Below are 14,481 nucleotides of genomic sequence, written 5' to 3'. Positions count from 1 at the left end.
TTTTCCTTCCCACTGTTGCCAAGTGCTGCTCATAGGGGGTCGTTTTGACTGTTGGGTTTTCTCTGTATTATTGTAGGGTCTTTACCCACAATGCAAAGCGCCTTGAGGCGACTGTTTGTTGTGATTTCGCGCTATATAAATAAAATTGAATTGAATTGAATTGAATACAATAACAGAGATATTCAGTCTTCATTATTTAAAATGACTGGGACAGAACTAGATTTGTCTACACAAAGGTAACTCAAATGCCATATGTATGTTATCAAGTGTTTCATTTTGATATCATTTGGATGATTTTCCATTGCTATATTAAATGGACAGCATCCTTCATACCCACTAAGCGTACTCTATTTTAGCCATTGTCACTTTGATTAAAAATAAACTTGATTCCATCAACGTTGTTGTTGTGTTTTATTTCTGTCTGAACATGAATTTGTGCACAGCAGCACTAAAAGTCTTTTTCAAATAGGCCACCTGGTCCTTGGCTTGGCACTTATATACACTGTAATGCCAAAAGTATTCACTCACCCATCAAAAGTGAATTTAGGTGTTCCAATCACTTCAATGGCCAGAGGTGTATAAAACCAAGCACCTGGGCATGCAGATTGCCTCTACAAACATTTTTGCAAGAATGGGTTGCTCTTAGTGAATTCCAGTGTGGTACCGGGATGGGATGCCACCTGTCTAACAAGTCCAGTTGTGAAATTTCCTTGCTGCTAAATATTCCACAGTCAACTGTTAGTGGGATTATAACGAAGTGGAAGCAATTGAGAACAACAGGAACTCAGCCATGAAGTGGTAGGCTATGTAAAATGACAAGCAGGGTCAGCGGTGCACATAGCGCACAAAGGTCACCAGCTTTCTGAAGTCAGCCACTACAGACCTCCAAATTTTATGTGACCTTCAGATTGGCTCAAGAACAGTGCATAGAGAGCTTCATGGAATGGGTTTCCACGGCTGAGCAGCTGCATCCAAGCCTTACATCACCAAGTGCAATGCAAAGTGCTGAATTCAGTGGTGTAAAGCATGCCACCACTGGAATCTAGAGCAGTGGAGACATGCTGTCTGGAGTGACAAATCACACTTCTTCATCTGGCAATCCGATGGATGAGTCTGGGTTTGGTGGTTATCAGGAGAACAGTACTTCTCTGACTGCATTGTGCCAGGTGTAAAGTTTGGTGGAGGGGGGGGGGTTTGGTTTTCAGGAGTTGTGCTCTGCCCCTTATTTCCAGTGAAGGGAACTCTTAATGTTTCAGCAAACTAAGACGTTTATGACCAACTTTATGCTCCAAAATTTTGGATCAGTTTGCAGATGGCCCCTTTCTGTTCCAACATGACTGCGCACCAGTGACCAAAGTAAGGTCCAGCCAGTTTGTTGTGGAAGAACTTGGCCAACCTGCACAGAGACCTGACCTTTGATTCTGCTTTTATGCTTGACACTCGTGTTAAATCTTTGACACACTCTTGTTTCTTCCATTTTAGGAATATTGCTAAGCTTACCTCCATCGTCTCTCATTCAGAACTTGAGATGGTTATTCATGCATTTATATCCTCACGTCTGGACTATTGTAATGCATTGTTTATCTGTCTTAGCAAACATTCCCTTGAGCGTCTACAGGCTGTTCAGAATGCTGCTGCTAGGCTTCTGACTAAATCTTCCAAATATTCTCACATTACCCTGATTCTGATCCAGTTACACTGGCTGCCTGTGAAATTTAGAATACAGTTCAAGATTTTAGTCCTTACTTTTAGAGCTCTTCACGAGCAAGCCCCATTTTATATTAGTGAACTCCTTCACATATATACCCCATCTAGATCACTGCGATCATGTGATCAGGGTCTATTGGCTGTACATTCTACAACACTGAAAACGAAAGGAGACAGAGCTTTTGCCTCAGTGGCTCCCTGTCTCTAGAATTCTCTCCCTGTCCATCTTAGAGCGGCGGAGTCACTGATGTGTTTTAAAGGTCTTTTAAAAACTCATCTTTTTAGCTAGGCATTTGTTTAATTTTTTTTAAATTATTTTCTGTCCTGTTGTGAAGCACTTTGTGACACCTGTCTTGAGAGGTGCTATATAAATAAAGTTTTACTTACTTACTCCACCCATTGAAAAAAATTGAAAATTTGGATTCTTTGCTGTATAAGACATGTTGCTGCTAATTTTCAGCCCAGTTCTTGTGTAATTTGGCATATATATATATATATATATATATATATATATATATATATGACAAGAAGAAAGGCACACTTGACAGAATCTGCTCCATTTTTGTCCTGACTTGAACTATTTTTCCTGTGATTCAATTATTCCCTCAAGAAGCTGTCCATGGAAACACACCCCAAAACAGCAGAGGCAGCAATTGCAACATATGTGCAGCTTGTGTTACTTCACTGCTGTGTTGATATTGGCAACTGCTCGAGTACACATTGCTGGAAAAAAATAAGAAAAAACTGGGAGAGGGGATAGTGATTGTTTCAGTGCAACTAGAAATGTGGATGTCAAATGAAAGCATGCATTAAAATAAGTGCTATAAGCTATAAAAAATGCAGCATAGATATGTAATAACTTCATATGAATGCCAGAGCCAGAATTGCGCAAGTGCCTGCGTGCGAAGATGCATGTGAATGCAAAGTGCTGAGTCACTGTGAGTTTCAAAACAACAGCAAAATTACTGAGGAAATTGTGAATCTATAAACCACAAATGAGCTTGACAGTTTTTAACATATGCATATTGGTTGGAGATTTTAGTAGTGACTGTTGACATGCAACAGTAATAATAAAGCCAACAGGAATAAAGTGGAGAAATTACTTAGTGCCAGTGAGCCACACCCGAGCACCACCAAATAAACATTTTTAATAATTACAGTTCTGTGTTTTGGTGCAGTTTTGCAATATCTGTGAATCCAAGCAGCTTTAGGCATAAGTCATACAAAATCATTTAAGAAATTAAACTGTGCTGCTACAAAAATGTTCATGCTTTCAGTTTCACATCATGCAACATTCACTCCCCCTATCTGTGAGAGATCTCTTGTCAGAATGACAAAATGGGATGGGACTTAAATTGACCAATCCGCATATGGAAGGCTGGAGTTTTCCTATAAAACAGGGCTGTTTCACCCACTCTAGCTTCAGTCTTCTCATTTGTAACCTTCCTGAGCTTCAGCTTGCAGGTTCAGCAGTTCACTCTGTAACCATGGCCAAGGACATTACTCTGTTTTGGGTCTCCGGCTCTCCCCCCTGCTGGAGGGTGATGATCGCTTTGGAGGAGAAGAACCTGCAGGGCTACAACCAAAAACTGCTCTCCTTTGAGAAAGGAGAGCACAAGTCGAAGGAAGTCATGGACATTAACCCCAGGGGTCAGGTAGGTTCATATCACACTGTGCAAGTCCTCTTCATACTGTCAGTCTGCATCAATTTTTTTCTTTTGAAATAGTTTATAGTCACTGTGCATTACAAATAAGAATGCTTGAACTTTAAGTACTTATAATTTCCCACTTTGCTTTAAAGGTTCCTACCTTCAAATATGGGGATAAAATCATCAATGAGTCCTATGGGGCATGCTTCTTCCTGGAGGTATGGCAGCTGTTACTTATGATTGCATGTTTAACATGTAAAAATACACATCCCACACCACAGGGGAAGAGAAACCGGAGCTTCATGATGTTCTTCATAACAATTGCTGTTTTAATGTCTTGGCCAATAGTGTGAGGGCAGGACCCAGGGAACCAAGCTGATCCCTGAGAACTCCAATGAGAAGGCACAAGTGCTCCAGCGTGCATTTGAGGGCAACACACTTCACCAAAAAATGAGTATGTTAACTGTGTCATGCACTGCTGAATCATGCACACATCTGTAACCTTTAAACCGCTGAGACTTCATGTCTTCAGTAAAGCTCCCTAGAGGGTGTTTGACATCAACTGCCTGCCTCCTCCTGAGGTCAAAACACATGCCACACACTAATGAGCTGTGCATTCATGTAGGCTGTTCTCCGGAGAGCAACCATTATAACAGGATGCTAAGCTTTCAGATTATCAAAAATAAACAGTAAGCAGCTGCTTTAAACTTATTTTGGATCCCTTTTTCTGATGTTAATGTATAGACTGATCCAATATGCAAAATATGGGAGTGGATGCTGTCAAGTTTGTGGGTACATTTTAATCACATATCTCATAAGCTTGAAACCTGAGAGATTGGCTTTCTCGTCTAAAAGTATGTTCTAATATTTTGCAGTTGATGTTATCACCTACAACTGGAGGGTCCCGGAAAATGAGAGACACGACTCTGCCTTTAAGAGACACAAGGAGGCGCTGACTGCCGAGCTGAAGCTGTGGGAGGGATACTTGCAGAAGCAGAAGGTATGTGAATGATCCGCACACACTCAAACTGTACGGCCAAAAAAACACGCCAGAATACAAAAGCTGCAAAAACAGACTGCATTCCTGTACCAATGTGTAACCCCTGCTTCTTCAGGAGAACTTTGTAACCTTTTTCTCTCAGTCTTGAAAGGGTCTTAAAATAGCTTGTAAGCGATATGATGTTCCTTTTGTATTCTAGGATGCCCCCCCCCACCCCCGACCCCTGCCCCTTCCCCAGCTAATGTTTTCTTTTTTTTTCTTTTAGGGATCAAGCAGTTTCCTGGCAGGAAAGAACTTCTCGATGGCTGATGTGATTGTTTTTCCAAGCGTTGCGTTTCTCTTCCGCATGGGGTAAGCAAGATCACAGAGACTGACTTTTAGCTGCTTGGTAATGAATGACTGGATGGAATAAAATAAACAGCAATGAACTCACACCAACTTTCATCTTTCCTGTAGGCTGTGTGAGGAGAGTTACCCAAACCTGGCAGAATACTATAAAGGTCTGAAGGACAGACCCAGCATCAAAGCCACCTGGCCTCCTACTTGGAAGGAGACACCTGGACAGCAACTTTTCAAAGACATCTGAAATTCAGAAACTAAACAACTGACAAGCTAACCTTCCCTGATGTGTTCTTGATATGTTACAAGTCCTTGCACTGCTTCATAGTGAATGTTTAACATTTGTGACCAAACATCTCTTCTTATTTTTACTGTGCTGTTAATAAAAACAATAAAAAAAACAACAGAGTCCCAATTTTGTTTGCTTCTTTAATTTCAAACAAATTGCAAATTAGAAATTTTGAAGCTGCTTTCAATGAGCGAGCCAAGTCGAGACATTCCCGTCACAGTCACCCTGCACCTGTGCATTCTTGACAGGAGAGGTCACTGAATGAAAACTTAAAATGAAACCTTGTTTTTTTTTTTTTTTGCAGTGACTCTGCTCTTTAAATCTGGAGTTTTCTCGTCAGTCTCTAAATTTCAACACGTGTGAATCCACTGCATCAGCACTGGATCGTCTCCTAAAGAATTTAAAGTGACACTAAATGAGATGGAGACTCTTAACATTTACTTATGCAGGCATGAAAAGAATTACACTACAAGGACTCATGTAATAACCGTTTATGCCATCCACTGATCAAAAGAAAACTGAAACAATTGTCAAAGTGATTGCTAATAAAAGCGAAAGATAATTTAAATGGTGATGGGCTTTGAAAATGTACCCATGTGGCAACATAACTTTGAACTTTATAATAATGTTCACAGGACTAATACTGTGCTATGTTGTTGGATGGTCACAGAAAAGGTCAAAACCTGTCTGCTATAAATGTCCAGTTCCATATCTCCTCAATCATACAATAAGAAAGACACTCCTTTCAAAGGTGCGGTTAGTTGGATGTGGTGCAACCTGTTTTCTCTGCACAAAGGTAGCTCAAAAGCTCAGTGCTTTCATGGCGTCGCATAAATCAAGTGCTTTGCTAAATGCTAAAGGCACGGCCTCTTTAAGGCTTGTCTTTTAATTCAACCTTTGTTTATACAGGTGGTGGACCAAGCAGTCACTCCCTCATCAATGAATGTCCAGAGTGGAAGGGAGAATAAATCTCCACACTGACACTGAAGGATGACTGAGTCCTGTAGAGCAGGTTATAATTCAACACAAGAAAATGAGCAGCAGTAAAAGTATCACTGTATTTTTTTTTTTTTTTGATTCTCTGCATTGTGCATCTGAATATAAACTCAAAAGATTGGTCCAAAGAAAATGAGTCTGTCATGCTGTGTAAGCAAAATGGAAATGCTGAAATGAAACAGAAAGCACACTTTCAAATTAAATTCTCTGGCATTTTTGTTTTAGATTTGAAAAAAAGTCTATTACTGCTAAAACTTTAACTTGTAATGATACAGGACTGCATCTGTGTGTGTTACATGGACAAAGGGACTTAAAAAAAAACCTGTTTCCCATGTGATTCCTCTGGCAATCATTTACTCACTAAACTGTCCACTGAAGGAGGCACAGAACAGCAGAGACAGTGATTTCAAAATGCGCAGTTTGTGTCCACTCACAGTTTACTTCACTGCTATGTTGATAGTAACAACTGCCCAAGTGCACTTGAGAAGAATCAGAGAAAGAAGCACAATGAAACTAATAGTGGGGATAAGTTTACTGCAACAAGAAATGTAGACATCAAATGTAAGGGCACGTTAAATACTGTGAGTGCATGCGTGTGAAGGGGTGAAAATCAAAGTGCTGAGTAACTTTGCTTCAATACATCAGCAACATTACTTGTTAATAAAGAATGAACAGGCACCTTGACAGTTTTTAACATATGCATATTAGAACACCAAAATGGAATGGGATTTAAGACCATCAATCCAGATGTGGAGGGCTGGAGTTTTGCTATAAAACAAGGCTGTTTCACCTGCTCTAACTTCAGCCTTCTCGTCTTTAACCTTCTGTAATTTCAGCTGTCAGGTGAAACTGATGTATATGCTTGAACTTGTACTTATTTATCATTTTTTTCACTTTCCTGCCGTCAAATATGGAGATAAAATCATCAGTGAGTCCTACGGTGCGTCCTTCTTTCTGGAGGTGAGAACCTGGAAGAGGTCTTGAAACTGGCACTACTTAAAAGTGTAAGTTGCCAAGGAGTTAAGTTGTTGAAGGTCAAGTTGAAGGGCTACTTGAGCTACTATGATTGCATTACAATGCATTGTAAAAACAGACACTGTACAGAGGAGAGGAAAAGAGAGATCTTTATGCTTCTCCTCATACGTCTCTGCCATAGACCCTGGGTGTTGGGTAGTTCTCTCGTGCCTGGAGCCCTAGGGCTAGGGTTCTCTGAGGCTCTTGCCCCTCAGCTTGCGGAGCTCTGACTGGGGCCTCCCTCTCCCTTCTGCTGGGGTGGGCATGTCATTGTTATTTAAATGTGTGGCCATGGGTCTTCACTTCTCGATAGTCTTTTCTCTATCTGGCTCTGGCTTCAAGGGGACGTTGCTGCCACTTTCCAGCAGTCCAGCAGTCCTCATGAAGTACATTTTGTGACAGAGACACAGACATTCATACTCTCTTACTCACTCACGTAAACAAACAAACACCACAACACAACAAGATTGTTGGCATGTGCAGCCATGTGGGGTTTTATTGACGTATTTTTTTTCCAGGCACTGTTCGTTTTTTGTATGTTTTCTTCTTTTTTTTGCAAGTGCAGCAGTTGGTGAACCATTGTGGTTTTCTACTTGTTGTCTGTCCTCTCTGCCATCTTATCTTATATTCTCTTCCTTTTTTTTCTTTCTTGCTTTTTCCACCCTGCTGTCAACTTCAGCATTGCTATAATACATATGCATTTATATGAAAAAAATAAAGAAAAGAAAAACCATAACAAAAGGAACCTACTGGGAATCTATAGAGTTCATCTTGGAAGAGCAAATTTGTGTGGTACAACAGTTCATTCAGATCATAATTCTGCATGCAAAGCCTGTCAGACAAGACAGGCTTAATAAAGAAAAGAAAAGAAATGACTCTATGCAGTTATTGTTGCCATTCAGAGACTTTTGGGATCATAAACTGTGCCTGACAACATCACACGCAAAACTGTCACCTTTAAACCGCTGACACTTCACATCTTCATTAAACCTCCTCAGAAGCAGTTTTATAACTTTCCTGTTCCTCCTCAGGCTTGTAACCTAATGAGCTGTGCATTCACATAGTTAGGCTGTGACATAACATAGCAAAACATCATAACAGGCTGTTAATCTTTCAGATTATCAAAACTGTTCAGTACTTTGCTGTTTGGGTAGACCTTAACTGACTTTAATGAAAATAAACACATGCCTAACATAAACAGTAATTTATGAGCAAAGCTTTAAAACCTCAGAAAGTGGCCTTTTTGACTGAATGTCTGCTCTGATATTCTGCACTGCATGTTTTCCTCTACCACCACAAGGTCCCAGAGAAAAGACAGGACTCTGCTATCAAGAGACACTGACTGCTGAGGTCAAGCTTTGGGAGGGATACATGCAGAAGCAGAAGGTATGTGAATGACCCATACACACTGAAACTCTACCGCTAAACAAACAGCCAGAATACAAAAGTTGCAAAGCTGCAGAAACAGACTGTGAGTCTGGTCAGAAATTATAAGATGGAGGATGTAAAGAGCGCTACTGTGAAAACTCTTAGTTCTTCAGGAGTCGACCATTGCAACTATTTTCTAGTTTCTAGTTTCTAGTTATATATAAAGTGATACTGTGGAATATTTAGTATATGCGTTCTGTAGTGGTTTCTCTCGCAGCTCCTTTTTTCTGTTTTCTTTTGGGGATCATTCGGTTTCCTGGCAGGAAAGAACTGTGATGGTTGATGTGATTGTTTATCCACGCATGGCTTTTCTCTTCCGCATGGGGTAATTAAGCTAAATTACTGAGACTGACTTTTAGCTGCTTGGAAATGAATGACTGGATGGAATAAAATAAAAAGCAATGAACTGAGACCAACTTTCATTTTTCCTGTAGGCTGTGTGAGGAGAGTTACCCAAACCTGGCAGAATACTATAAAGGTCTGAAGGACCCAGCATCAAAGCCACCTGGCCTCCTACTTGGAAGGACAGGAGACATCTGAGAAGACATCTGAGATTCAGAAACTCAACAGCGGACAAGCTAACTTCCCTGTTTGTTACCACAGTATGCATTTTAGTGCACCGATGAGTCAAATCATTTGCAACTGCACATGTCTGATTTGTATTTTGTTCTTAACAAACCCAGTATAAAGTTCTGATTTTATCTGCTTCATTCATTTCAAATTGTCACCCAGTTGGGAGGAAAAAGACAAAGAAGAAAAAGAAGGAGAGAAGAGGGAGACAGGAAAAAACACAGAGTAAGGGAGAGAGGACAAAATGTGACAAGCTGCTGTGGTATATAAACATATGGGGAGTGAAAAGAGGATCTGACACTACTCGTCAGTACTTTCACATCCTCACTGCGTACACCTCTGGATACTGTGACTCCTCTGAAAAAGAAAGCTTCAAATCAGAAGTGCCTGACTCTGTGGGATAATTGACAAATGTGCAGCTTAAAGCAGATAACCCGTAAGCTGGAGAGAAAATTGCATCTCACTAATTTATAAGATCTTCACTTAGCCTTGAAAAAGAGTTTGTTGCACTTTTAAAAAAAGCTCTCCGTAAAGCTAGGACATCTTACTATTCATTGCTGATTGAAGAAAAAAAGCACAACTCCAGGTTTCGTTTCAGTGCTGTAGTCAGGCTGGCAAAGAGTCAGAGCTCTGCTGAGCCGAGTATTCCTTTCACTTTAACTAGTAATGACTTCATGACTTTCTTCACAAATAAATTTTAACCATTCAAGAAAAATGTATTCATGACCATCTCACAGATGTTTGCATACATCTACTTTCAGTACTGCTGTTATTTATTTAGACCCCTTCGCGTCAATTGATCTTTGAGTTAACTTCACTAGTTACTTCCTCCAAACCATCAACATGTCTATTAGATCCCATTTCTACTAGACTGCTCAAAGAAGTCATTTCATTAATTATTGCTTCAATATTAAATATGTCTTTATTCAATCTGTCTTTATTAGTTGGCTATGTACCACAGGTCTTCAAGGTGGCTACTTTAAAAGCCATCACTTGACCCAGCTGTCTCAGTTAATTATACGCCAATCTCCAACCTTCCTTTTCTCTCAAAAATTCTAGAAAAAAAAAGTAAAGAAAAACTAACTGATCATCTGCAGAGGAACGGTTTGTTTGAAGAGTTTCAGTCAGGTTTCAAATTCATCAGAGTACAGAAACAGCATCAGTGAAGGTTACAAATGATGTCATTACAGCCTCTGACAGTGGACTCATCTCTGTGCTTGTCCTCAGTGCAGCTTTTGATACTGTTGACCATAACATTTTATTACAGAGATTAGAGCATGCACTGTAGTGATTCAAATCATATTTATCTAATAGACTCCAGTTTGTTCATGTAAATGTATTATGGAACTCCACAGGGTTCTGTGCTAGGGCCAATACTTTTTGCACTATACATGCTTCCTTTAGGCAGTATTACTTGAAAGCATTTCGTACATGTTCATTGTTATGCAAATTATACCCAGCTTTATCTATCCATGAAGCCAGAGAACAAAAACCAAGTAGTTAAACTGCAGGAACTTCTTAAAGACCTGGATGACCTCTAATTTCCTGCTTCTAAATTCAGATAAAAATAAAGTTCTTATACTCTGCCCCACAAATCTTAGAAACATGGTGTCTAACCAGATACTCTCATGGTACCTGCGCCTCAGACCCAGGAATGTTGTGTTATTTTGGGGTTATTTGGGAGGGGGGGATTAAATTAATTTCCCTCTTCCTTTTCTTGCTCCCTCATTCTCATTTGCATATTTCAGCTTACCTGTTCACCCCGGCTGTGTCCACTTTCCCCTCATTACCTTCTGTGTTCTACCTCCTGTTGCATGGATTCCTGGCAGAAAGATTCTTTTGTTATCTTTGGCTGATGCTCCTCCCTTCCATGTAGTCTGTTTTGGTATTCTCCAGCAATAAAACCTGTTTTGAGTGTCTTACAGTTTATCAAGTCCCGCATTGGTGTCCTATTTTTGCCTACCATAAAGCGGTGTCTTGATACTTACTTGCTCTGGATGGCATCACTTTGGCCTCCAGTAACACTGTGAGAAATCTTGGAGTCACTTTTGACCAGGATATGTCCTTCAATGCACATATTAAACAAATATGTAGGACCGCTTTCTTGCATTTGTGCAATATTTCTAAAATTAGAAACATCCTTTCTCAGAGTGATGCTGAAAAGCTAATTCATGCATTTATTACTTCTAGGCTGGACTATTGTAATTCATTATTATCAGGCTGTCCTAAAAGCTCCCTGAAAAGCCTTCAGCTGATCCAAAATGCTGCAGCTAGAGTACTGACAGGGACTAGAAAGAGAGAGCAGATTTCTCCCATATTGGCTTCTCTTCATTGGCTCCCTGTTAAATCTAGAATAGAATTTAAAATCCTTCTCCTCACATACAAGGTCTTGAATAATCAGGCACCATCTTATCTCAAAGACCTTATAGTCCTATATCACCCCAACAGAGCACTTCGCTTTTTGATCAAGCTTATAGTTAGGGCTGGATCAGGTGACCCTGAACCATCCCTTAGTTATGCTGCTATAGGCCTAGGCTGCTGGGGGGGTTCCCATAATGCACTGTTTCTTTTCATTCACCTTATTTACTTTGTTTGTACTCCACTCTGCATTTAATCATTAATTGTTATTGATCTCTGGCTCTCTTACACAGGATGACTTTTGTCCTGTCTCTGTCCCCTCAGCCCCAACTGGTCGCGGCACATGACTGCCCCTCCCTGAGCCTGGTTCTGCTGGAGGTTTCTTCCTGTTAACGTGAGTTTTTCCTTCCCACTGTCACCAAGTGTTTGCTCATAGGGGGTCGTTTTGACTGTTGGGTTTTCTCTGTATTATTGTAGGGTCTTTACCCACAATACAAAGCGCCTTGAGGCGACTGTTTGTTGTGATTTGGCGCTATATAAATAAAATTGAATTGAACAGAAAACAATGAGCATAAATCACTTTTTAAAAGCAAAAACAAATCACAAACCCACAAAACTCTAAATCCCGAGTCCAAGACCCAGGGACCATGACAGAAGTGCTAAAACAAAAAGTGAAATAAGGAAACAAACTATTTGATTGGTAAAGCTAAGAATGATCCATTCTGCTGTGTGATGTTTGCTACAGTGATAATTTGTAAGTTAAATTACTGGGCCTTTTTAAATAAAATAAAATTACAAGGGAAAATAAATCGGATCTTTTTGCTTGTCTTTCTTATATAAAGAAATACAATGTTTTCCTTTTATTTATATGAGCAAAAGAAAGAAAAGAAAGGTGTAGAATGATGCTGATCTATCCCTATATGGGCAGAAGTACTGGGCCATTGCACCTACAGGAGCTACTCGGCCATGAAGCTCACCATGCACAGCTTTAGGTTGTTTCCTTGTGTCGTGCCTTTTACGCACCATGCGCCTCAGTAATCAGCCCAAGCACACTTTGCAGTAATACCACCCACAGCCCATTGTGGAATATCTAGGAAACAAATTTCACAAATGAACTCGTTGCTATGGTGGCATCATATTACAGTACCACGTGTGATATCAGTGAGCTCTATAGAACAACCTGCTGTACTCCTTTGCAAATGTTTGTAAAGGTTGGGTAGGTGCTATGCTTTATACACCTGTGGCAATGGGACTGAAAACACCTGAGTTTAAAGATTAATACTTTTCTTCATATAGTGTACTAAAGAAAAATCTAACTTTTTTTTCTGCAATTGTTAACTATGTGTATATACAACAAAAACACAACTTCAAACTTGTTAAACCTGTTGGGATGTTTGTTTTTACTTCTAACCTGTTAACTTCTGACTGACCGAGTGACAGTCGACAACCTTGCCGACTGTCACTTGGCATGGTTGTCGTTCTCAACAGCATTCCAGCAGTTTACCTTTTCATATTTGAGTAAGCACATGGATAATGTTGACATCTGCTCACACTCTCATAAGAATTATACATGATGATAGACAATACACTTTATAATACCTTCTATATACCTTCTAATCTGTCTGCAAAGCGTTACCTTAAACTGGGAGGGTATTACAGTCAGCTGAAGGGGAGCTGCAGCGTCAATGCCAGCTGGCATATGAAGCGACAAGACACACCGAAAGACATCTGTTCTTCACCCACGGTTGAATGAATGTCACATGATGACATAGCAGTTTTTGTCGCCTTCATACATTGTGTATATCGGTGCTGACTTACATTTAGGTTACACCACTGTTAGGTACTTGGTATCAGAAGGCTGTTTATATAAAGAACATTCCTTATAAAAGTCTCTTTTAACACACACTGCAGAATATTATTGCCACAGTTATGGCCAAATAAAACTGAAATTTCAGTGCTGAAGGAAAGCACAAAGAGTTAGAGGTGGAGTAAAATTTGGACCTAACAGGTGCTGCTGTATGCGGTTGGAAAACAGTATAAAAGAATGTTTTCTATAGATGTATACCCTCTCATATACCCTCCATATCCATATAATAACAAAAGATATTCGGTTTTTATTTTGAATGGGCGTGCTGCAGCCAGTCTTCTCTATATAAAGGTAACTCAGAAGCATTGTGTCATCATGACTGTGCATTAATCAAGCACTTTGTTTAAATCCTTTTTGTGTCATTTGCCTGAATTTGCATTTCTAGCTTAAATGCGCCGCCTCTTTAAAGCCCACTGAATGTAATGTATTATGGCAACTTCAGACAAAAATGAACTTGCATTCATCAACTTTGCAGGCATTTTCTGATCCTACATATAGTTAAGAAGCACTAAAAATCCTGTGCAAAGTGATTCCCTCTGGCTCGGCCCTCTGGAACTCATTTTGGACTTGTTGCTTCTCCTGTTTTGCCAAATCAACCCAGTTAGGGAAACATCTGCAAGCCTCATAATCCCATTTGCTCGATATTCCAAAACAAAAGCCAAATAATGGAAAAAGTTGAATGAAGGAAAATGAACGTCCACACAGACACTAAGGGATGATTAATGCACGCAAAACAGGTTCTAATTCAACAGGACAAAAACAACAGTAATAAAAACAGCCGCCAGTGTGTATTTGTCATTCTGCATGTTCTGTTTGAATATACACTCGCTCAACAGAAAATGGGCATGTCATGCAAAGTAAGCAAAATGAACATATTGAAAGTAATGAAATAATGAAACTTTGACAGTCCAGAAAGCACACCTTCAAATTAAGTTCTTGGAATGTGGAAAAATTCTTGATAATACAGGACTGCAATTGTGTGTTACTTGGAGGACAGGACGTCACCAAAACCCATGTTGTCCTTGTGATTACTGTAGCAATTATGCACTCAGCGAACTGCCCTTTGAAAAAGACCCAAAATAGATAGCAACTGCAGCAATTTGCAGTTTATGTCCACACACAGTTTGATTCACCGGCATTGTGACATTCACAGCTGCTCAGGGGCCCATTGCAAATAATTCAAACAAGCTGGAAACAAAACAGCCTATTGTGCAAACACTTTAAACAGCCCGTGGATCTATTTGCATTCTCAAGTTGCTATCAG

The 14,481-nt window shown here is 39.9% G+C and overlaps 1 protein-coding gene across 1 annotated transcript; it reads left to right on the top strand.

The window, feature by feature from the left end:
• The first annotated feature begins 3,116 nt into the window (after window positions 1-3,116).
• On the top strand, window positions 3,117-5,099 carry LOC115787845 (glutathione S-transferase A-like). The gene is made up of 6 exons (XM_030740593.1): window positions 3,117-3,362; window positions 3,509-3,574; window positions 3,705-3,810; window positions 4,232-4,356; window positions 4,622-4,707; window positions 4,813-5,099. Exons 1-6 carry the CDS (start codon window positions 3,195-3,197, stop codon window positions 4,940-4,942), a joined length of 681 nt encoding a protein of 226 aa, XP_030596453.1. The 5' UTR covers window positions 3,117-3,194; the 3' UTR covers window positions 4,943-5,099.
• The last annotated feature ends 9,382 nt before the right edge of the window (window positions 5,100-14,481 follow it).

The sequence above is a fragment of the Archocentrus centrarchus genome, chromosome 11 (assembly GCF_007364275.1).
Source record: "Archocentrus centrarchus isolate MPI-CPG fArcCen1 chromosome 11, fArcCen1, whole genome shotgun sequence".
NCBI lineage: Eukaryota > Metazoa > Chordata > Actinopteri > Cichliformes > Cichlidae > Archocentrus > Archocentrus centrarchus.
Note: the sequence above shows the minus strand (reverse complement) of the source record. Positions and strands in the feature narration are given on the sequence as shown.

Bases quoted from the DNA above. Each gene is read 5' to 3' on its own strand.
- LOC115787845 (XM_030740593.1), top strand. From the start codon at position 3,195: ATGGCCAAGGACATTACTCTGTTTTGGGTCTCCGGCTCTCCCCCCTGC. The intron at 3,363-3,508 runs GTAGGTTCATAT...TTTGCTTTAAAG, and splicing joins ACATTAACCCCAGGGGTCAG to GTTCCTACCTTCAAATATGG. The intron at 4,357-4,621 runs GTATGTGAATGA...TTTTTCTTTTAG, and splicing joins GATACTTGCAGAAGCAGAAG to GGATCAAGCAGTTTCCTGGC.